At 47.7% G+C, this 24,378-nt stretch overlaps 3 protein-coding genes across 3 annotated transcripts; 1 reads left to right on the top strand and 2 right to left on the bottom strand.

Moving 5' to 3' along the window:
- Window positions 1-57: 57 nt before the first annotated feature.
- Window positions 58-1,995, bottom strand: LOC135698612 (tubulin--tyrosine ligase-like protein 12). The gene has a single exon (XM_065218666.1). The coding sequence runs from the start codon at window positions 1,931-1,933 to the stop codon at window positions 86-88; it is 1,848 nt and encodes a 615-aa protein (XP_065074738.1). The 5' UTR covers window positions 1,934-1,995; the 3' UTR covers window positions 58-85.
- A 2,091-nt stretch (window positions 1,996-4,086) lies between these two features.
- On the bottom strand, window positions 4,087-5,367 carry LOC135698585 (uncharacterized). Its single transcript, XM_065218632.1, has 2 exons — window positions 5,139-5,367; window positions 4,087-4,745 (listed from the first exon to the last, which is right to left on the bottom strand). Exons 1-2 carry the CDS (start codon window positions 5,365-5,367, stop codon window positions 4,087-4,089), a joined length of 888 nt encoding a protein of 295 aa, XP_065074704.1.
- A 6,458-nt stretch (window positions 5,368-11,825) lies between these two features.
- On the top strand, window positions 11,826-24,169 carry LOC135698574 (zinc finger protein 624-like). Its single transcript, XM_065218620.1, has 2 exons — window positions 11,826-12,666; window positions 22,866-24,169. Exons 1-2 carry the CDS (start codon window positions 12,131-12,133, stop codon window positions 23,833-23,835), a joined length of 1,506 nt encoding a protein of 501 aa, XP_065074692.1. The 5' UTR covers window positions 11,826-12,130; the 3' UTR covers window positions 23,836-24,169.
- Window positions 24,170-24,378: the final 209 nt, after the last annotated feature.

Raw genomic sequence — 24,378 nt, forward strand, 5'->3', positions numbered from 1 at the left:
AGGAGCAATTCGGATATCAATAGAAACATCTAAACATCTTCCTCATGGCAAACAAAACTCGCCCTTTATTCCTTCCTCATCCAACTCAAACGATCTTCCGCAGCACGTCCGGATTCTCCTGATCCAGAAACAGCACATTGAACACATCGTTGTAAAAGTCCGGATAGTACTCACAGGCCCGCTTGCAGTCCGGAGTAAAGTTCACCTCCAGCACCTTCGGTTGGATAGTTGCTCCTCCGTCCGCCCATTCCAGCATCAAATCCACGGCATACAACGCCCGGGACTGAGCACTGGCTCCGATTCCGCACGGTGGACCCACTTTGGTCGCCCCCTGCAGCACCTCCTTCAGCATGTCGCAAATGTCCGCCTCGACCGAATCCCACGGATGTTTGGGATATTGCACCTTCCACCGTTCCAGGAATTCCTCGCACTTCATGTGCCTCAGCTGGAACTGCGAGTAGTTCATCACGGTGAAATGCTTCTCGTAGTCGTCGAAACCGCTCAACTCGAACGGTTTGTTCGCAAAACGAAGGAAGAAGTTGGTGTAGACGTAGGCCGACAGCTCATCGACGCTTTTCAGCAGGATCACGTACCGAATATCGAACTTGACGCGACCCTCCACTTCCGGACGCTCGAACAGGACCGGATTTTCGATGTACTTTTGCACAATCTTCGGTCCGGTTTGCTGAAGCCGCATAATCTGAGTCAAGCTCTTAGTAATATACATATCCAAGCCACGGGCCAGATTCCAAGGTTTCACGATGTAGTGATTGTCCAGCCCCTTGTGGGCACGGTTCTGATAGTAACTGACAAATTCAACCAATTCGGTTTTCAAATTGTACGTCACTGGCAGCCATTGGGGATTGGCTTCCAACGAATCCTGGTCACCCTTTCTGGCCATCCGTCTGCACACAATGCTGAGAAGGTCCTTGATGGTGATCACATTCTCGAACGGGAACTGATTGACGTACTTATTCGGCGTGGACTCGCTGAATTCTTTGTACTGCTTGAAATGGGACGTCAACCAAAGAATGTCCGCCTCTTCCGGGCTCTGCACAATCTCAAATCCCGGGTCCGTTAGATATTGATTGACCATATCGTACTCGGAATAGACCTTCAGCGGACTGTTACCATCGAACAGCGGTGGGGCAACATCCGGATCGGGAAGCGATTCCTCGATATGTCCCGCCAGGAAGTACTCCTTGGCAGCCTCCTTCTGGGTGTAACTTTCCTCCGCCAGAGAAGTATAATGCCACGGAAGCAACAGGGCATCACGTTCCTTGCAATCACTGGGAACTCCTTCCACGAAATCCCGGTACAGCTGATCTCCTTCTTCCAAATCTTCTATGGGAAACAGCAAACTGTAGGTCATCTGTTCCGTGACGTGAATGAAAGGCACCACTCGGCAGTTCGGACTGTTGCTATGCAAAATTCCACTGCCCAGCTCGTCCATAACGTACCAGATAGGCATCCGGTTCTCCACGGTCAGCCCTTCCCCATTCAGCGAGTACATGTTGCACCACTTCCAAACGTCGTTCAGAATCTTGGAAACGATCACCGAGCTTGGCAGAGCCTCCTGATCGATTCCCATCATGATGGCCAGTCGGTTGACCAGCGGTGGATGTTCGTTCAGCAATTGCCGGGCATTGTCCGCCCTGAAGGTCCACGCATGGTCGACCAGATAGATCTCCGTTGGATCGTTGGCCTGAATTCCACCCTCCTTGACCACGGCCACCGTCCAGATGGGTTCCTCCTCGGAACGCTGTTCCTCGCCGTAGTCCACCAGGAGTAGGGAGAAGCTGCTGCCGGCGTCGAATTCCTGGTGCTTCAGCTTGCGGAACAACTGCGGCCAAAAGTGTTCCGGTACGCCCGATGCCTGCAGCTGCGGCTTGTGGACGGATATGAATGCATCGTACTGGTTTAGGCCGTCCATCGTGGCTTGAATGCACTCGTTTCGAACTTAACTTTGAGAATACTTTTTTCCGGTGTTTTTGAAGTAAATTAATATAAATTTAATGAGAAGCATGCTTTTCCCATCGGAATTTGACAGTATGATGATGGTTGTTGATACGATGATGACGTGATGATGATAAGGAAGCTTACAGCTACACGCTCGTTTATTTTTACTCAAGATAATGTAAATTCTACCCAGTTTCATATTTTCATGCAAAATGTAAAAAAACCGTCGACCGTTTAACTCGATGGTTGTTTGATAATTGCAAGGATAATTGATCCTTTGATCTGGGTCTGGGTCTGGGTCACTGGCCATTCGTTTTCCATCGCCCGTCCCCGTGCCCGTTATGCCGTTCATATAATGGCCTTTTAGTCACCACCTCTCATGGCCGCCTAACATCAATGAGCTGGATTACCGAGGTGAAGCAATCGGTTAAGTTGTGTGAGTAAAACCCCTGTACGATACAAGCAATTAGTGACGTCACTACTTGCGTTTCCGTTGATTTTTTGGTTTACTAATACAACAATATTTCACGATCTGCTTCACCTCTCTCTGTACTCATTGGCAACATGCTGTTTTTACTCCATCTGGTGGTGGACAACTGGCAAATATGGAAGTCTGGGTCACTGGCCATTCGTTTTCCATCGCCCGTCCCCGTGCCCGTTATGCCGTTCATATAATGGCCTTTTAGTCACCACCTCTCATGGCCGCCTAACATCAATGAGCTGGATTACCGAGGTGAAGCAATCGGTTAAGTTGTGTGAGTAAAACCCCTGTACGATACAAGCAATTAGTGACGTCACTACTTGCGTTTCCGTTGATTTTTTGGTTTACTAATACAACAATATTTCACGATCTGCTTCACCTCTCTCTGTACTCATTGGCAACATGCTGTTTTTACTCCATCTGGTGGTGGACAACTGGCAAATATGGAAGTCTGGGTCACTGGCCATTCGTTTTCCATCGCCCGTCCCCGTGCCCGTTATGCCGTTCATATAATGGCCTTTTAGTCACCACCTCTCATGGCCGCCTAACATCAATGAGCTGGATTACCGAGGTGAAGCAATCGGTTAAGTTGTGTGAGTAAAACCCCTGTACGATACAAGCAATTAGTGACGTCACTACTTGCGTTTCCGTTGATTTTTTGGTTTACTAATACAACAATATTTCACGATCTGCTTCACCTCTCTCTGTACTCATTGGCAACATGCTGTTTTTACTCCATCTGGTGGTGGACAACTGGCAAATATGGAAGTTCCGTATGGAGATGCTCTATGTGATTCTCTAATGGCGGTAAGCTCCAACTCGGATTAACTTTTAATACCGTCCCTGTTTGTATGATCTGAAAAATGTTTGCTCAGAATTATGTTGATTAACTCTGATGTCGACATCAAACCAGCCGGACATTCTTGATCGGGATTTAATCCGAGGATAATACCGGTTGGAGCTTACCACCATAAAAGTCGCAATCATATTGCGCATTCTGGATTCGTAACTGCACTCGAGGGTAGACTCGATGCGGATTTAACGGTTGCGCTTGACAGTCAAAGCTGCTGGACGAATTCGAGCGTCGAAAGGAACCTTTGTTACCCGGTTCCAGTGGACAATCAGAAGAAGGAAAAGCGCTGAAAAGTTTCATCAAGCGAAATGTCTCCGTTTCAGAACGTTTGTGATTTGTTTTGTAAGCAGATTGCCCAGCGTTATCAGAACAGCAGAACCCATGTTATACCGTGACAGCGAGCCGAGCACAGCAAAATAAACGATTTGAGTCCGGGACATGCTGCCTACTGTCAAACGCTGCTGTAAGTATAGATCTTGTCACTGGCCTGGTAGAAACAGACTGGCGATAAGAACAAGAAGAGTGATTCACCGGCATGCTGCAGCGAAGCAAGTTGTGGCAAAGGACAGAAGAGTGCTGTTTTGTTCCTGAGCGATGGGATACAACGGAGTAGCTGGATTATCGATAGTGGAGCAAGCGTTCATATGTCCAATCGATCGATGAGAAGGATGTACAAGAAGTTTTTTTTTTGGCTGATGGATCTTCTGTTGAATCGGCTGGATGTGGTAATTGAAGGTGTGTTCTATTAATGGCTCTGGTGGAGTGGTCGAGAATGCGCTATACGTTCCGTCGCCTAATAGTTGGCTGCTGTATGTGAGAATGTGTTCACCGACCCGTTTTTCCCGTACAATGTCACCGGCAGTACCTTGAACAGCTTCGAAGAAACGGGCTGACGGTGGATGGTTACAGTGGCATCGATGACTGGCTGTTTCTTAGTGGGTTCCGAGTGAAGAAGACGATGATGGCATTTCTCACAGTTATTGATACCGCAAACCTCGCCTTCACATGGCCAACGAGTGTGCGATACGAGACAACGGCGGCAGAGTTTGTTGTCCTTGACGAGATTCCACCGACCGTCGATCGAACGCTTCTTGAAAGTTACACAGCTAGCAGCTGTGTGGCCGTGCGCGCCGCACGCTGGACAAATTTTGGTTTCTTCTCCTTTGCCTTTAGCGCTCTTGTTCTGGCCTCGCCGATCCCCAGATAGATTGTCAGTTGCTCCTGGATCCTTCTGTTCTTGGGCTACATGAGCGTTCACGAACGCCTTTTCCTTGATTCTGGGTTTCTCTTCTTTCACCAGCTTCGATGCGATGGAGAAGGTCGTAACACCACTAGTAGCGGTTGTCACCTTCCTCATGTACTCGCTGAACGCTTTCAAATTGACCACAGGCAGGTTCTCTTGATGCAGCGCCCAGTTGAACTTGATGTTAGCCGGCAGTTTATCCACGAGCTCTTGTAGAAGGATGGGGTTGGATACACGAAACGAAAATCAATTATTTTATTCATCTGTTTCCCTTATACATTTTTGCCAAAGCATCAGCCTTATACATTCGATAAGACAAACCACATAGGTCCTACAAGAATGCATAAAAGGTATGTGTGACCGCTTATACATTTCATTTGACACATGGTCTTCATTAACTTTTTGCAAGGCGTCTGCTCATTAGTTGACTTATACATTTTATGAATAATCAGCAATAGAAATTTGCCAAAAGGTATAAGGAGATTTCTATCCGTGTAGGTGGTTGTCCATTCCAACAGCTTGCAGGTGGCGACACAAGTTTTGGACCGCCAAACCAAAATGGATCAACGTCTCCAACCTTTCTGCTTTGGGAGCGGGTATACCTTGAACTTTGGCGACTAGGTTGTGCACGATCTGCTCTGGTCTTTCGTACAGCGTGTGCAGGGTTAACAGAACTTGCGGCATGGTGGATGGATGGAGAAGAAAACTGCTGATGGCTTCCTTAGCGGGTCCTTTAAGCCAGAGACGTTGATAGAGACGCGCAATGAAAATTTCTGTCGAAACAGCAGCACGGTTTTTGAGGGATCTTTTGGCAATGTCACTGGCAACCATGTTTCTTCAAGCGGCTTCAAATGACTTTCATACAGTGCCGCAATGCTGTTAAGAAAATTTGAACGTTCGACCGAAACTGCCGCGCTCATGGCAACATTTTGCAAAAATAAAGCGAAGACGAGAGATGTTTTGCTTGATTCGTTCCGATTAGATTTTTTTTATCGCTAATAAATGTTGTATTTAATTGCATAAATAAATAAATAACAGATATCAAATATTTCGTAAAAAATAATTAAACGCTTTTATCATCATTGAGAACAATACTCCTTTCTGGTTAATTGAGCGAACAGTAATGTTTATTTACTTTGCTCGTTTGGTTCAGTGTTTGACGGTTCGTTTGGTTCTTCTTGCTTCAGTCTATGCGTGTCTCTATTTAACGTCTCTGCTTTAAGCGACCGTTGTAAACGAAGCAGATTTTCTGAGTCGGTGTAGCCGCACGCCATGGTGAAATGGTTGTAGCTACTAATAAAAAGTGGCCATTCGATGGGATCGCCACTGAACACCGGAAGCTCTCAGGAGATAACTTGTCTCGCTGCCAACTGTTGAGGCGTCGGTCCCTGCATTACCGACTGGTGTTGAACGGGTGCGAATCGGTTTAAATACACGGAATTCGGTACGAATTGTGACTGCCCTAACGGATTTACTAAAGGAGGCCCTATAAAAGATGGTACAAACGTTCTAGGCGGTGTTCCTAATATCCTATCCTGGCTAGTGACACTTGGACTAGGTGTCGATCTATTTCGATCGTTATCGAGCAGGTTTCGGTTAGATTTATTTTGATCATAATGGGAACCACTATCTGAAGCCGTTGGAGGGTTTGTACTCACGACTACGCCTTCCTGGGTTGGCCATCGGGAGCTCCTAAGTTGTTCCGCTGAAGCGCACATGTTCACCACCGAGTGATGATTGTCCGCCGCAGAATGCTATTGCGTCGCCTGACGCTCTTCTACGCTTGCCCGCTGTTTCGCTGCTGAGCGCTGTTCCACTGCAGATATGCTGTAATTCAGGCGTAGAGCTTCCAACCGCTCGATCAACTGCTGCTCCTTTACCAGGAATGACTGCTTCTCTTCTGTTCGCCTGGCTTGCTCTTGGGCGTACTGTTGCTCGAAAAGCTTCAGTCGGTTCACCAGATCCAGTTCTCTCTTCCTCCGGACATCATTCTCCTTTTGATATTTCGCTTCGACGTCGTGCTGTTTCTCCAGCATGGCTTCGATTTGTTGCCTACGTTGCCTGTCCCGCTCCCGCTGTTCCTCGGATTGCCTCAGTAAATGAATTAACTTCTGCTCGCGCTGCTGTTGACACTGGGATTCGTCCATCTCATCACGGCGCGGCTGATCTTGAACATGCTGCCTCCGCGTCTCGTTTGTCTTGCGTTGCGACACTCGGAAGTTTGTCCACAATTATCGGGTTTGGAAGTCGGGCGTTCTGCGAACTCTGAACCAGAAAGCGAACATACGGCTGGATGTTAACTAACGGTAGAAGAGGGACATTCGCTTGATTATCGGCATGCCGTTGTTGCTGTCCGAATGGTTCCTTCGCGAAATCGTCTTCGATCCCCGGACTGTACCCAATGGAAATACTGTCCGTGGTGCGAGGGATCAATTCCGTAATTCCAGCTGGGACCCGCTGGTTACTACGTTCGGGAAATTCGTTGATGGGCGTTGACGATCCAACAGGCCCACTACTATGGTCTGATGGAATCTGTCGTTGTTCTTGTGGTGTTGATCGGGTAGCGTGTGAGTCGATAGCGGGGTCACCGTGGGTGGATATTTGTTGTTCGAACCACGCTTCCACCTTCTGTCGGCTGCTTGTCTGGCTCCGACTGCTTCGTCCACTTCGCACGCTTGCCAAATCATCATCGTGTTGGCGCAGCAGCTCGTGCTTCCGTACCAAATATTCTTTTTCTCGTTGCAGCTTCTCGTTCATCGTCCTCTCGATCAGCAGTTTTTCCTTTTGCAGCCACTCTTCCTCGTGCTCTTCTTCCAGCTGTAAACGTCCTTCGCTTCTTCAGTTCCCATGCCATCTAGGCACGCCGAGAACTTGAAATGCTAGACCGGCCAGTTCTCGAACTAGCGGGGGGTGGAGGGACCTTCGGTACACACTTCACACAGATTAAATCACGGGATCGTACTGTAGCAATATCCACCTTTCCGCACGATACCAGTGCTTGCATTTCCCGCACTGTACCATGTATAACTCGGCATTGTTGGGCCGCTTACATTCCACACAATCGTATTCCTCACCGTGTTCTACGTCAATCACCGAAGGTTGGAATTCCCCGGTAGATTCGTCATCGCGAGACCGTGTCCGTGCACCGTCACTGGAAGGTGGCTGAGAACCCCTGGTAGCTGCATCGTGGGTTGCTCGAGTTTTCGACCGAGTTTGGCGAACAAACGATACTTGCTGCATATTGATGCCAAATAGCCTCAAATCTTTGAGAATGTTGCGGTCGGGGTAACCTTTCGGAGTTCTCTGTAGCAAATTCACCCTAGTCAAATATGTCAGGTATGTCGAAACCATGTTTAATCGGAAGTCTATAGAAGTCTATAGAATAGTGAAATCAGATGGTGGTGGAGAATATACTAATGAGCGACTTCAGAATTTCTTCGTAAGTGAAGGGATTGAGTTCATATCCTATACACGACCGCTTTCACTCCGCTGCAGAATGGTGTTGCCGAAAGGCGGAACCGATTCTGGTTCTGGGGAGAAGCAGTTGTGACTGATGCGTACCTCCAGAATCTATTGTCGGTTGAAGTTACATCTTTCGAGAAGTAGTTTGGTAGAAAGCCGAATTTGGGACAATTGCGACTGCATTGGTGCAAGACGTGGGTGCACATACCCGATGTGCGACGGGGTAAGTTCTATAGTAAGGCCCGAAAATTAACCTTCGTAGGATACTCAGAACAACACAAAGCGTATCGTTTTGTTGATCTAGCGACGGAGAAAGTAACGATTAGCAGGGATGCCAAGTTTTTGGAGGTGGACGATGCTCAATGACAGGAGGAGCTTGCTGTACTCTCGGTCCGAGAAGAAAGTGACCCGGAATTGAACCTATTGGAAGAGCCGTCAACGGACAAGCAGCTGGATAAGCAGCCACCTGCTGAAGCGCCAGTAAATGGACCTGTGAATCCAGATTCAAGTGAACAATTGGAAGATACTGAAGTGAATCCCAACAAACATTGGAAGCAGAATAAGAGCCTATTCAGGCAAAAATATGCTTTTTTAGCTGTAAAATTGCTTATTCAGCCTTTAATCAACACAAATTGTTTGTTGGGATGACAGTGACCATAATGAACAAGAGGATTTTTTGAAAGATCCGCTAGCAGTGAAAGATGAGCCGGTACTCGCCAGTTACAGTGTAGGTAGCTGGTTTGACAGTTCGATAGGTAGACTTGGCTTCACTCTTGGCGTGACTCATTATACACCGACTCTAGAATTAATGAGTATTTCAAGCGTAACTTTGTAACGAGCACCATATTTCTGAATTCAATTTTCATCAATATTTGTTAGGAACATGAATTTAAAATAAATCTCATAAATAATCACCGCAGTCGTTGAGTGAATTCTATTAGTAGGTAATGAATTTGAGAGTGAAGTAGATATCCACCACTTGGCATAATTAAATTGTGCTAACTTGCTAACTTCGTTAGATTTACGTGATTTCCGGTGCCGAAGAGTACGATAATGCGTTTAATCTGAGGATCCCCAAGAATTTGTCGATCACTTTGGACTGATCAGTGGAAGAGGCAGGAGTAGTCCACCCGTAATCTCGCGCCGTGGCGAGGGGTGCGACACATCTAAATCTCGATTTTAAATGGTCCAAAAATCTCACACTAGCGAATCAATCTACGGAAAATCTTTTTTCATCTCTCGCATCTAAACCCATCTACTCGCATCGCTCTCCACCTTTTTGCAGGAAATCTTCAAAATCACAATCAATCGTTTTTCTATCTATTAAGGGCGAGTGCATCTCACTACAGCAAAGAAATAAATTTCCTGCATCTTAGATAGAGTGGCCCCCCTCGCGCCGTGGTGTGTTTAGTAAGGTAGACGTGACATGAGGTTCTTTCGAGGGGGACGACACATCTAAATCTCAATTGTAGGTGCTCAACAAATCTCACACTAGCTAATCAATCTTCGAAAAATCTTCTTTAATTTCTCGCATCTACTTGCATCGTGCATCATCTTTTTGCAAGAAATCTTCAGAATCGTCGTAAATCTTCTTACTATCTACTCAGCGTGCGCGCAGCTAACCACAGCAAAAAACTATTTTTCCTTCATCGTAGATAGAGTCAGTAGCATCGGGAGTTTCTAAACCGACCAACGCGTTCATCTGCAGCATTTTCCACCTGTACCTGAAGAAAAGACACCGGATGATTCACCGCCAACCCCTTCCGTTCATCCACCGCATCGCCGTCATCTGTATTGCAGCATAAATGGTCCGTGAATACTGAATGAATCCCTTGTGAAATGTTTCGTCCATGCGCATGTTGACTTGAAACTTGAGAGCCCGCAACCTGTAGCACTTTTCCGGTCTTGCGAGGCGTACACATTCTAACCGTTTGCACTTGAACCCAAATGAGAGCCGTTTGAACATGCACAGGAGGATGAAACATACCAGAACATAACCCAACACACACACGCTCGATAGACAGGTAAGGCAGAGGCAATTAGGCAGTAGGTAGACAAAGCAAACAAAATGAACAGAACATGAACTTTCGCGCCTGTAAGTAGACTAGACAACAAACATTATGGAATAAAGCTCTCTTTGGTTTTGGATAGGCAAATATAAAATAAAGTCCTGTAATTTCGTTATGCCAAAAAAGGTTTTTTTTTTTCTTTGGTTTGTTTTTTCCGTCGATCTTGTTTTCCGTGCTGAGCACCAATGCTACCAACGTGCCAGGAAGGCAGCTCCCACACCTGGACCCTACCTATCGACCCATCAACTCATGAACCGGGGACCAACGGCTTTGCTTCCCATCCGAAGGAAGGCGTGATCAGAGATGTTATGCCTCAGAACATCCCAGCGGCGCCGACTGGGATTGAACCCAGGCCTGCTGGGGTGAGAGGTAATCACGCTTACCACTACACCACCGGCGCCGTTGCCAAAAAAGGTTGTTATATATCTGCCTTGATGAGATAGAAGTGAATCTGTTTGGAAGATTTTCATGTCACCGGTATTTTTTTCCCGCTGTAGTTGTTTCTCTTTTGAGGTTTTTACTGGAGAGGTTGGCTCCGAAACCAACTGGAAAACTTTCAAATCTAACACGGGTTGTCTCAGGGTGAAAGTAGAGTCTTGGCCTGTGATGATAACCACTCACATTGGTTAATCTTGGCCCGGGCGTTTTATTGGCAGCATTTTCTCCTCAGTTGCATTTGCTTCACTATTTGTGACATACTTTTTCTAATCGACTAGCTCTAGTCAGCCAACTCGCTTTGCGCCCAAAATTTGGGAAAAATAGGAACCTAATCCTGCAAGGTCTCATACGGTCGGGCAATCTCACAATTGGTAAATGGTCTCCCTCGGGAGTGGCGCTTAAGCCATTTTACTTTCAACGGAAAGCTCGTCAGGCTGACGGGTTACAACTTTTCAAATCAACGTATCTGATTTTGTAAATAATCACTGAAATCGGAAATTTGTCTTAACTGCTCACTCACCCACACAAACAAACACCATCATCAAGTAGAAGATTCTTTACCCTACTAGCTGGTGTTATTAGTTTCTGTAAGTGAGCTAGCAGTTACCACAAATCGTCGATTGAAGTGATTGTTTACAAAATCAAATGTGTCGATTTGAATAGTTACGCTTGATTTGATGCAACAATAGAAAATAAAATACGGATAGGATCAATTTGACACTCTGACAGATAATGTATATTTATACTGATTTAATTTTTAATTTATGGATGAATATGAGACTGCTTTGATCACTTTTGATTAATTATGTGTTACTCAAATTTACTCGCTGTGGAAATATTAACTCTGAGTACAGCCGTCTTGCCCCTAGGTTGAGGCGCAGTCATGACCCAACTAAAGGCTGGCTCACAATAGATACGTTTTCGGGTTTTTTGACAGTTAGCCCATGCATTATCTGTCAAAAAACCCGAAAACGTATCTATTGTGCGCCGGCCTTAACGAGTTCAGGCTATACAATTATTCCACTAAAACGCTCAACAATCAATCTAGACTCGATAGTCCGGTAATGATTTTGTTGTTTTAGTGGGAGGATACTGTACAATAAATTCTATTGTATGTTTACAATACATTTCATTGCGCTTCTATGTTTTTTTACGGGCCCTTTTGAAAAAGAATAACAAATTTTGTTCCTGATTTGAGTCTCCCGATGTTTCTTTTTTCAGTGCAAATAAAAAAAGAAACTCTCTCCGATCAAGACCGGCAACACTGCTCCCGCGGTTTTGACGTTCCGCTTTGTTCGGCGTCTGTCTCGCACCTGTGCGCAAAGTAGACGTGCAAAAGACGAGAAGAAAAGTAGTGGAAAAAAAAAGTCAAGAAAAAATGAAAACCTAAACAAAAAAGTGTAGTCGAAGAAAGTTTTTCCTCCCGAATTTTGCACAAATTATTGCCATAAAGTGAAAACCATTCCAAAAAATTCCACCTCCAACGGCGTCATGAGCCGCTAGGGCACGCGGGGAAACTACTGTTTTTGCCATAGGAGGTTCCTTCCGGTGAAAATCCATCCCCCCTCCCCCAGTTGAAAGTGTCGGAAGGAAGGAGCGGAATCCCAATCGAAAGAAACAACACAATGATGGACATCTGCCGTCTAGCGTCGGACGATCAGCCGGACAGTATCAAGATGGTTGAGATAGACTTCCAGGCGCTGTGCCGGATATGTGGCGCCCTGGGGGAAAATTTAACTTCGGTGTTCGGAAAGCGAGCTGCCGACCGGCTGCGGGAACGCATCGGCAAGTATCTGCAGATCGACATCCTGGCGGAGGATTGTCTGCCGACGAAGGTTTGCGACGGGTGCCGCGAGACGTTGGATCGGTTTCATGAGCTGTACGAAAAGTGTCACCGGACGGACGAGAAGTTCCGGACGATGATGAGCTCGGCTGAGGAGCTGAAGGATGCTGTGGCGGTGGTGGCCGAGGAGGAAGAAGCGGATGAGGAAGAGGAGGAGGAGGAGGAAAAGGAAACTAAGCTGGTGACGGAGGAAGAGGTGCTGGAGAAGGAGGTGGAGGTTGAGGTGGAAGAGGAAGCGCCAGTTTGCAAGAAGGCGAAGGAGAGCAAGCGAGATTTGAAGCAGGAAGAAGCGCAGGGGGATTCACCGGAGAAGCATGGGTGAGTAAGCTTTTCGAGATTTTTGTAGTTAAGTGTAGATTTGGGTTGAGCCACAGCCGTGTGATGGAGTGCCGAGTATCTCTACATGTAAGATAAGTACTAACTGGGTGCTGTATTCGTTGCAGGGAGCTTCTTCGGCACTCCATCCAAGTTGTGAGCTTTCAACGGTTGAATCACGAGGATGATCTCTGCGGGGAATATCAGTTTCTGGATGAACAATCTGAAGAAGACGAAGTCGAACTGCCGCAATCGTCGGCCCTGGGTCGGGCTCAAACCGTTCCTCTTTCGAGGGAAATCGTTGAGCAGGGCAAAGTCCTCGTAGATGGGAAGGCTACTTACAAGTGCGCCGAATGTGGGAAGAAAATGGCTTCTCCGTATACCTATCAAGCTCATCTGAGGATTCACAGTGGTGAACGCCCATTCCAGTGTCCTCATTGTTCGCAGTCATTTCGAATATCGCAAGGACTGGCACGGCACGTGCGCGAAGTGCACGAAAAGGTGCGCAACTATTCCTGCGATATCTGCGGCAAATGCTTCGGGAACGGTAGGAATCTGAAGGAACATCGCTTCCTGCACACGAATGAGAAGCCGTACAGTTGCGACATTTGCGGAAATTCCTACAACCAGAAGGCTTCGCTGCATATCCACAAGCGGACTCACGAAACCAATCGCAGCTACAAATGTTCGGTCTGTTCGAGGAGTTTCTACACCCGTTCGAAGCTGCAGCTTCACCAAACGACCCACTCGGATGAGAGGGCCTATGCGTGCGACGAGTGTGGACAGAGCTTCCGGTCGTCGCACAACCTGGCTCGGCATAGGAAATGTCACGCATCCGATGTGGCGTTCCAGTGTACGGTGTGCGAGGCGATTTTCAAGCAAAAGCGGTACCTGCTGAAGCACCATAAGAGGCAGCACCAGCAGGAACAGCGCATGGAAGGGGATGGGAATTAGATGAAGTCGGTTGAACTTGAACGGAGTGGAAATTTTTTGGTTTTGCAAGATATTGTATAGATCCACATAAATTATACGATTCAAAGCAAAAATGGTGTAATTTTGGATGACATCAGGGTGGTCACTGAACCGGGAAATAACTGGGAATTTGATTGGAACCTTAAAATATATATTTTTATTTGAATTCTGTTAAAATATTCTAATTCTGATTTCTTGATTATTTTGCTTAGAATCTTGAATATTTTCTTAGCCTTAAATGTCTAGATATCATCTAGAGAAGTAATTGTTCACCAAAGCTGTCCGCGATGAGCAGGGTCCTTGAAGTATTTCTTCTAGGAGATGCTCCAGATCAATCAACTGGCAGCGACTTTCATAGCTAGGCCAGTGAAACCGGTCTCTCAAAGGCAGCTTCCTCAAAGTGAATTGAAGAAAACGTCGCTGAATTGTTGTAGTATGGACTCCAGACCACAGAACAGTATTCCAGAATGGATCGCCCCAAGGAACAGTACAGTGACTTGAGGCAATAGATGTGACAATCCTGACGATAAAGCCCAATGTCCTTGACGCCTTGTCAACAATGTACGAAATGTGTTGCTTGTGCGTAAGTCGAGAAACTAAATGACTCCCAGATCATAGTCAAATATGACCGGTTCCTTCTTTCGGGTAAAAGTGATCACTGAACACTTCGTTGGGTTAACCGTCATTCGGCTCAAATTGCGCCAACTGGCAAAGGCTTCAAACTGACGTTGAAGGAAGTGACAATCATCAAGCGAGCAGATCCGCAAGTAGATTTTAAGATCATCTCCATACGATAGTCGTGGACCTTCGATAACCAAAATTCACGTCATTGAAGTAGAGTTAGACGATCATTTGTCCCAGATGACTTCCTTGAGGTATTCCTGACTTGGCTAGAACATTATTAGACCCGCAGTCAACAATGGCCACCACCAACTGCTGGACAGCGGCTTCCAGGTGAATTTCGTGACCGAAGACATGGCCAATCGCCTGGGCCTGCCGCAGAAGCCAGCCAACGTTCCGATCACCGGTATCAACGCGTTGCGCACCCTCGCCCGTGGCAAAGTGACGCTGAAATTAGAGTCCCGAGGATCCAGCTTCGAATGCCTAGTGACGTCGAAAGTAACGGGCACAATTCCAATCGTCGGAGATCAACATCAACAGTTGGGACATTCCCTATGGAGTGGTTCTGGCCGATCCCGAGTTCCACACGCCGGACAAGGTGGACCTGTTGATCGGTGCAGAGCTGTTTTTTGATATCCTGAAGCCAAGCCAACTCAACCTGGCGGACAACCTGCCACACACTCACCTTGGGTGGATCGTATCTGGTGTCATCGTCGAGCCACATATTTCCAACTTATCCATTCAGCAGACCATCCACGCTTCTCTTAAAGACATCGAGCGAATAATGCACAAGTTCTGGCATATCGAGGAACTGCCGGACGTATCCAAGCTATCAACCGAGTAGATGGTATGCGAAGCACCCTTTCTGTCCACATACCAACGTGACGCGTCCGGACCGGAAGATTTATCGTGAGCTTGCCGTCTAACGAGAATTCTTCGCAGTTGGACGATTGCCGTGCTTTAGATCTGAAGAGGTTCCTGATGCTGGAGAAACGACTGGTGAATAATCCCGAATTACACGCGCAGTAAATGTCGTGTCGTGTTCGATGCTAGTGCCAAGTCGTCGTCTGAAAAGCTGTCCCTGAACGAAGTCCTGCAAGTTGGTCCTGTGGTGCAGAATGATCTGCATTTCATCGTCCTACGCTTCCGTAAGGTCAAGATCGCCTTTTCCGGAGACGTTGCCAAGATGTACCGGCAGGTACTGCAAGCGCTTCATTTTCTGAAGACCACATCCGTCGCAAAAGCTACGGGTACTAGAACTAGAACTGTGTACCGTTACCTACGGTACAGCATCTGCTTCATACCTCGCAACGAGGGGCCTGGTACAGCTCGTCGAGGAAGAAGGTGAGTTTTTTCCCCATCGCCACTCGCATCGTAAAGGAGAAGACGGACATGGACGATTTGCTGTCCGGCGCAGACTAGTTGGAAGACGCAATCGAAGCCTAACAACAATTGAATCAGCTCTTACGAAGTGGTGGTTTTCCGATACATAAATGGTGCTCGAACTCCCAAGAATTTCTCGAACGCATTTCCGTGGGAAGACCAGTAGAAAAGGGTACCGTTCGACGAAAGCGGGGGTGGCTTACTCTGGGATCCGATTGCCGATACGCTGTACATCGCAAACCATCCGAAGCAACCGTCGCCATCACAACAACGTGTTCCTAAGAGGGTAATGTATTCGGAAATTTTTCAACCCCCGACGATTCGGTCGACGAAGACACGGCGCAAGGGTGGCAAGGGTTGAGTATATACAACGCAGTATGCCTTGCGTTGCATAACTTCATTTTCTGCAGTTCAAATTATACTACTGACAAATAAAGACGTTCCTTTCAATTGTAGTTCGAATAGTATTTCGAGTCCAGTCCGATTGTTCCCACTTCTGCCGATAGGTTATGGGCCCAGGCAGTGCAATCGGAACTGGTGAAGATAGAATTTGAATTCGTAACGAGATGGCGGACAAGCTGATGTCGTTTTCAAGGCTCAATGGATCCAATTACGATAACTGGAGTTTCCGGATGAAGCTGTTGCTGACCAAGGAAGGAAATTGGACGACCATAGCGGACGCAAGGCCAGAAGCGGTTACAAGTGCGTGGAAGACCAAGGATGATCAAGCGCTGGCATCGATTGGATTGGCCGTGGAGGATAACCAATTAATCCACATAAGGAAGGCCAAATCGGCGGCGGAGGCGTGGAAAGCTCTAGAAAACGTTAACGACGAAGGTCTCTGTGATGCGGAAAATTTGTAGTCAACGCCTTGAAAAACATGGAGATATGGAAGCGCACGTATCGAAGTTGTCGGAAATGTTCGAGAAGCTCAACAATTTACAGCCGGAATAGATCCTTGACGACCAATGGTTGGTCGCGATTTTGTTCAGCAGTCTGCCGGAGGAGTACGAGACGTTGGTAACCGCCCTTGAAGCTCGACCAGAGAATGATTTGACCCTGGATATGGTGAAGCGCAAGCTCATCGATGAATGGCAGAAAAGGAAGCAGCGCAACGAGGATAGCGATAATCCTGAAGCTGTTCTCTATGCAAGTTCAAAGGCCGAAAAAGACAGGTGCTTCTTCTGCAAAAAGTTAGGTCAGCAGAAGGTAAATTGCGAAAAGTTCAGAGTATGGAAGGCGAAGAAAGGAAACGGAGCTGTATCCAAGCACCGAAAGGCAGTATCCAAGCAACAGAAAGCCAACCACGTATCGCAGTAAGATGATGATGATAGCTACGCGTTTCTCACTGGATGCAATAGTCAAGTGGAAGACCAATGGATTTTGGATTCCGGTGCAACCTGCCACATTGCAAATTACCGGAACTTCTTCGAGGATTTGGATGATGCAGCTACTGAGGACGTTTGGGTCGCCAACGGGACGAAGGTACGTTCGAAAGGTCGAAGTGCTGGGTGAATAAATGTGCTAGATGGTTCTGGTCGACTACGTGAAGTTCCAATAGAAAGCGCTTTGTATGTTCCTGAAGTGAAGTCAAGTTTGCTATCCGTGAAGCGGCTGGTGCAGAAAGGATTCGTCGTCACATTAGACGCAACTGGAGCGAGAATCATGAAAGGTGAAAAGATATGTGCTATGGCGGAGTCCGTTGGTAACTTGTTCATAATTCGTCAATCAACCGAAAACGTATCCATGGTGATGACGAACGATGACTGCGTGCATACGTGGCACAGACGATTGGGACACAGGGACTGCGAAGCGGTGTTGAAATTGCAGACCTTGGTCATCGGCGTGAGGGTGGACCAATGAGGACGGCGACTCTGGGCGGAAGACGATATTTCATCACATTCATCGACGACTACAGTAAGTACACGGTCGTTTATTTGCTACCGAAGAAGTCTGAAGCGCTCTAGAAACTGAAGGAATATGTTGAGCTAGTCAAGACGCAGTTTGGAAGGAAGCTCAAAATTCTCCGCTCGGACAGGGGTGGTGAGTTTACTGGCAAGGCGTTCAATGCATTCCTGAAGCAAAACGGTATCATCGGCCAGCTCATGGCACCATACACCCCACAGCAAAATGGGGTAGCAGAACGAAATGGTCAGGTGCATGCTCATTGACGGACATCTGGACAAGCGTTTCTGGGGAGAAGCAGTGGTAACTGCAAACTACATGCAGAACAGGCTGCCATCACGGTCGATCAGTGGCACACCATATGAGCGGTGGTTCGGGAAGAAGCCCAATCTCGGACACATTCAGCGGTTTAGTGTACCAAATGAAAAGCGAGGTAAGCTGGATCGGAAGGCTGTCAAGCTCAGGTTCGTCGGATACAGTGAAGTATCGAAGGCATACCGCCTTACTTCTTGCGGGCCCATGCCATGTTCGGTGGGAGAAAGTCTGGTTGTACCTTCCATCTGTTTCGAACGAGTGGCCCTAATGAGTGAGCCAGGATCAACTGAATCGGATGACGACGATGTCTGGGATGATCCAGATGAACAACCGGACGAAGCAACTCTCCGTGAAATCGAAGTGCAGTCCGATGCCGTTCGTGTGGACGGGAGCATGTCCAGTGTAGATGTCGATCTACCTCGAAGATCAACAAGAGCTAATCTCGGAGCTATTGCAGAGCGGTATGCTTGTACAGCAGAAACTTCGGTTCAGGAGGAGCCAACATCGTTGAAGCAAGCGTTATCCAGTCCCAACAGCGCCAAGTGGTGCACGGCCATGAAGGAAGAGCTAGCATCCATCGAAGAAAACGACGTCTGGGATATAGTCGAGCTGCTGGCGGGTAGCCGCGCCATTGGATGCAAGTGGGTGTATAAACAGAAGCGAGACGAAAATGGCAATGTAGTTCGGTACATTAGGACGGACTACGATGAAGATTTTGCGCCAGTCGTTCGACACGTTACGTTCCGCACCATGATGTCTGTGGCAACCAAGAAGAAGATGATCGTCAAGCAATTCGACGTAAAAACGGCGTTCCTCAACGGCAACCTTGAGGAGGAGATCTACATGAAGCAGCCTCCCGGGTATGTCGTCAGTGGTATGGAAAACAAGGTATGCCATTTAAAGAAAAGTTTGTACGGGCTTAAGCAAGCGGTTCGTTCTTAGAACGAGCGACTGCATGAGGTGATGGAAGCGGATGGTTTTGAGCGATGTGACGCAGATCCCTGCCTGTACAGAAAGCGAACTGGTAGCAAGTGGTGCTATGTTCTCGTGTATGTGGATGATCTCATCGTAGCGAGCGATGATGAACGCATGATCGACGCATTGAAGCGAACGCTTGCAAGAAATTTCCAGATCAGCTGCCTCGGTGATGTCAAGTTTTACCTCGGGATCGAAGTCGATCGAGACCATGCTGGAGATTTTCTTATCAACCAGCGGAAATACATTGAAGACGTCATCTGTTCTGTTGGCCTACAGGATGCGAAAGTGTCAACCGTGCCAATTGATCCTGGGTACATCAAGACGGAATCCCAAATAATCAAGAATATCAAAAGGTAGTTGGGCAGCTGTTGTACATCGCAGTCAACAGCAGACCTGACATCGCAACGGCAATCTCAATCTTGTGTCGTAAGATGAGTTACCCAACCCAACGTGACTGGAACGAGTTGAAGCGAATGGTTCGCTACCTGAAGGGGACGATTGATCTGAAGCTTCGACTGAGTAGCAGTGGTGATTCATCTGGTCTGGTGGGTTACGCTGATGCCGATTGGGCAGAATGTCACGACGACAGGAAGTCCAATAGTGGATATGTATTCAAATACTGCGGAGGAACCATTGCATGGGCATGCCGAAAGCAATCCTGCGATTCACTATCTACAGCAGAGGCGGAATTCGTGACTCTTTCCGAAGCATCCCAAGAAGCGGTTTGGCTGCAGGGGAGAAAACAGAAGCAATATTATTCGAAAACAACCAAAGCTGTTTGAAGATGCTGGACTCCGAAAAGTTCAGTAACCGTACCAAACACATTTCAACAAAATTTCACTACTCCAAGGACCTGAAGACGAAAGGTGTTATCAAGTATGAGTACCAGTCCGATAGTTCCCACTTCCGCCGATAGCAAGAACTTCAAGATTCGTTGTAGCATTTGCACAACCCAAGATGTGTGACATTTCAAGAATTGCCTTAACAGTGGCGTACAGGGCCTGCATCTACCTACGAAGCCTGTTCAACTTCCCAGCAAATCCAAGTTGGTCCCTCTTCACGATCTTTCCATCCCACGAAAAGAGCTTTGCACCGCTCTCCTGCTGACCCGGCTAGTTTTGAAGGTTTTAACCGGCCTGGATATGGAGTTCCGGGAAATTGTACTTTGGTGTGAAACCGCTCAACCAACTCCAATTATTCGTCCACCGGTGGATACCGGTGGGAGTCTCTGGTGGTCTCCAAGCTGGAGCCTTGGAGAATAACAGCCTTTGGTGGAATGGCCCTGTGTTCCTCCAGAGTGTGAAATACGACACAGATCCACCCGGAGAAGTTCCAGATCCATTGTTGAAACCAGTCATCGTCACCGTCGCTGTCCAGATACAACAGCTTCCGCAAAATCCAACGCCTTATGGGCTACGTCTTGCGATTCGTTGGTAACTGCCGAATGAAGAACCCTGCCGAGCGGAAGACAAGCCAACACCTGGCGATCCCGGAACTGCGTAGGTCAACTCGTTCATTCGGCGGACGGGATTCAACGAGTTGTTGCCAAAGTCGACTCGATCGCTCAGAACTACCGTTCAAGAGCCGTCATCCCACATCTTACGAGACAAGGATCCGGTGGTACGCCTATTGGTTCGGCAAATGCACGTAGAACATCTTCACGTGAGGCCCTCTGGTTTGATGAACGCCATGAGACAACGATATTGGCTTCTGAACGCTCGCTCCACCATCCGACAGATTACACGTAAGTGTGTGAGATGCTTCCGAATTAAGCCTACCAATAGCTGATGGAAAATCTGCCAGCATCGAGAGTGGTACGGGCGCCCCCATTTGCCGTGACCGGAGTGGACTACGTCGGGCCTTTCCTGATTAGGTTAGGTGTGCGCCATCCTGCCCTGGTGAAATCCTATGTGACCGCCTTTGTTTGTATGACCACCAAAGCCGTTTATTTAGCAGCGGTATCCGACTTAAGCACCGATGCCTTCCTGGCGTACCTGAAGCGATTCCTTGAACGACGAGGAACTTCCAACTGCCGAGGTGTCAACATTTCCGAGATCAGCAAGCCGTTGACACCATCGAAAAATTCTGCCGCAACCGTGAGATCGGGTGGCACTTTATCCCACCGGATGCACCCGAATTCGGTTGCCTTTGGGAGGCTGCAGTCAAGTCCGCCAAGAGCCATCTGAAGCGTATCGTCGGCAATGTAAAGCTCACGTTCGAGGAGCTACCCACCGTTCTGGTTGAAATCGAAGTGGTGCTCAATTCTCGACCACTATTCACCATCTCCAACAGCAGACCCGCTGGTGATCACGACAGCCCACTATCTAGTCGGACGCCATATCACTGCCATACCCGCGACATCTTTGGAAGAGGCGTCAAGACAACGCGTCTATCTGGCGCGCTTTGAGCTGCGACTACCTGAACACCCTGCAACCCGGGAAGATGAATCTACGAACTACGCCGATTATTCTGCTCCACGACCGAAACCAATCCCCACTCAACTGGAAGTTGGGTCGCATCAAAACCGTATATCCGGGCGATGACGGTTTGTTTCGAACTGTCGAGCACTCTAGTAAAAGTATGGACGACTCTCAACACAAAACTGAAAAAAGTTGTTCCAATCGAGCAAAGCAGTGCATTTTGACGGTTCGATTGGAACAACTTTTGGAGACAGTCACCTTGAGGGTAGAAAAAATCGTGCACAGTCACCGGTAAAATCCATCGCGGTCCGCATTAAAGCTGGCTAAAGTGTTGATTTTTCCTAGAAACACCGTATGGCGCGTGCTCAAAATGTACAGGGAAACCTTGACGACGAATCGAAAGCCCCAAAGTAAACATCGGAGTGGAACCAGCCGGTGAAAACTAACGATTTTCAATTGGCTTACACTGGACTAGCCTATCGGTCCCAAGCACATCGATTAACGTACCCCATTCTAGTCGAAATTCTAGTACTACACTATGTTTGTTTTGAATCGCTATGAAAGTTTATGGTGGACCTGCCAACTGTCAGCTGCATGGAAAGGTCGTGAGGTCCAGCAGAAGCAACCCAGGTATGTCCGATCGCAATTTGAGTAAAAAGTATGATGCCGTTCGACTGTACTGTAAGTCATAGAGGTAGCTGTACTATCTTCAGTCCCAAGCTAATCGATGCACCCCTCGAAACATAAGAAGATCCACGAACCCCTCATTTCATCTGTCAAACTTTCATAGCAATTCAAAACAAACATTCTGTAGTATTAGAATTTCGACTAGAATGGGGTACGTTAATCGAATTGCTTGGGACCAATAGGCTAGTCTAGTAGTGAGCCAATTTTAAATCGTTAGTTTCCAACCGGTGGTACAGTGCAGCAAATTTGCTAACGCGAAGGCTTACAGGCCAGTAGTCAACCAAATCGATCACTCAAGCAGAATACCGTAGATAGAACCCGTGCTCGAAAGCTGTATGACAACTTGCTGACCAAGTCCGGTGGGTGCTTACTTATGGATGAAGAAACCTATGTAAAGGCCGACTTCGGACAGCTTCCAGGACCAGGAGAAGACAAAGGTTTTCACCACTGAGAAAATGATGAACTCGGAGGTTTACAAAACCGAATACCTCCAGAAGCAAATTTTGCCCTTCATCCAATCACATGATGGTCCGGTGACGTTTTGGCCGGATTTGCGAGTTGTTACTACAGCCGGGAAGTACAACAATGGTACAATGACAACGGAGTCCAGTTTGTTCCGAAAAACCTCAATCCGCCCAATTGTCCCCAGTTCAGGCCCATTGACAACTACTGGACAATTACTAAGAGGAAACTGAAGGTCAAAGTTACAGTCATCAAAACGACAGTTCAGATATAAAATTGGTGGGATAAAATCGCCAAAATACTGCCCGTTGTGCGTTGCTTGATGGGTCGCATTAAGGGAAATGTTCGAGAAGTTCGCTTCGTATTTTTTTTTCTTAAAATAATTGTTCACTGATTCCGCGCAATCAGAATGTTAACACAGAGCTCCTAAAAGAAATGCCCCTTTCCCTTTCGTTCCAGCAAACGCTTCACCCGGAGCTCCAAGGCTTTCACGTGCAACTTCTGCAAGTCGAACGGCACCATCAAGGCGAACACCTTCGCCAGCAAAACCGCGCTGGTGGATCACCTGAAAGACCAGCACTCGGAGCAGATATTCCACTGCGAGCAGTGCGACAACTATCTGGATCGGAACATCCTGATCCAACACATGACCATGCACGCCCTGAGCATGTTCAGCCAAACAGGCCCAAACGAGTCCCAGCCGGAGGACGAAGACGACCACGAACAGCAAACGTCCGGTGTCGATCTGGAGGAAGGCGAAGGCAGCCAACAGACGATGGAAGGTAAGTCCGGCGAAGGAATCGAACTGGCCAACAAAGAGAACGATGCAAAATCTCCTCCTGATCCGCTGGCTGATCCGGCTGAAGCGGCCACGGTTCCAGCTGCCGCCGACACGAAACCGGGTGACGTCCGGAAGCTGTACTGTTACATTTGCGAAAAGACCCTAGCCAATCGAAGCGCGTACTCGTATCACATTAACCAGGTTCACTTGAACATCAAAAATTTCTCCTGTACGTACTGTAGTAAAAAATTCGGAAACCAAAGACTGTTGAACAACCACGTGGCGGGGGTGCACTCGCGCGATCGGAACTTCACCTGCGAGACGTGCTCGAAGCGGTTCAAAACCAACGTCGCCCTGTACAACCACCAGCGCATCCACGACGATGCGGCCGTCAAGTTTTCCTGCACGTTCTGCGACAAAAAGTTCCGCTACCGGAACCACCTCACTAGTCATCAGCTGGTCCACATGAACGAGCGGAACTTCCCGTGCAACCAGTGCGACAAGAAGTTCAACAATCCGGAGTGCCTGCAGAAGCACAAACTGACGCACGTGGAAACCCTGCCGTACCAGTGTCCGCTGTGCGGATTCAGCACCAAGCAGAAGCGCTACCTGGTGATGCACGCCAAGCGGATCCACATGGTGAGGTAAGCGGTTGGGGGTGACGGCGGCAGCAGCGGCGGCGGCGGCGATGACGATAAGATTTCATTCCTTTCCCGGAGGAGGAGGAGGAGAAGAAGAAGACATGGGTGCGCAGTGTCGGACAAAATGAGTGGGAATGGGACTTGTCTTGACAAGGATTCAGGGAAGTTAGGAGGACTTGTTGGGGGCCTCAAGTAGCCTGGTAAGTTAAGGCACGGTACTGACGAACCGGAAACGGCGGGTTCGATTTCCGGTTCGGTCTAGAAAATCTTTAGATTTGGGCATTTTTTGCCACACAACAAATGCATGCGTTGGTTGGAATAGAAAGTTGCCAACCGGGAAATGATTTAAAAGATCACCACTGAAGTAAGAGGGAGTTTTTCAATGCACTACACGGCAATGATAACGACCCCAAATTGAGTTAAGTTTACTCATAATCGCCGAAAGTGCAGGAACTCAGCGATGAGTAAATTTGCCTCATGTTTTCCTGTGGAAAATCTCAAAAATCTGCCGGAAAATGAAGAAAATTGATGAAATTTTCACTTAGTCTCG

Source organism: Ochlerotatus camptorhynchus, unplaced genomic scaffold, assembly GCF_037179485.1.
Source record: "Ochlerotatus camptorhynchus isolate MF236.1 unplaced genomic scaffold, CSIRO-AGI_Acam_v1.1 ptg000091l, whole genome shotgun sequence".
Lineage (NCBI taxonomy): Eukaryota > Metazoa > Arthropoda > Insecta > Diptera > Culicidae > Ochlerotatus > Ochlerotatus camptorhynchus.

Bases quoted from the DNA above. Each gene is read 5' to 3' on its own strand.
- LOC135698574 (XM_065218620.1), top strand. From the start codon at position 12,131: ATGATGGACATCTGCCGTCTAGCGTCGGACGATCAGCCGGACAGTATC. The intron at 12,667-22,865 runs GTGAGTAAGCTT...CTTTCGTTCCAG, and splicing joins GATTCACCGGAGAAGCATGG to CAAACGCTTCACCCGGAGCT.
- LOC135698585 (XM_065218632.1), bottom strand. From the start codon at position 5,367: ATGGTTGCCAGTGACATTGCCAAAAGATCCCTCAAAAACCGTGCTGCT. The intron at 4,746-5,138 runs GTATACCCGCTC...TCCTTCTACAAG, and splicing joins CCTAGTCGCCAAAGTTCAAG to AGCTCGTGGATAAACTGCCG.
- LOC135698612 (XM_065218666.1), bottom strand. From the start codon at position 1,933: ATGGACGGCCTAAACCAGTACGATGCATTCATATCCGTCCACAAGCCG.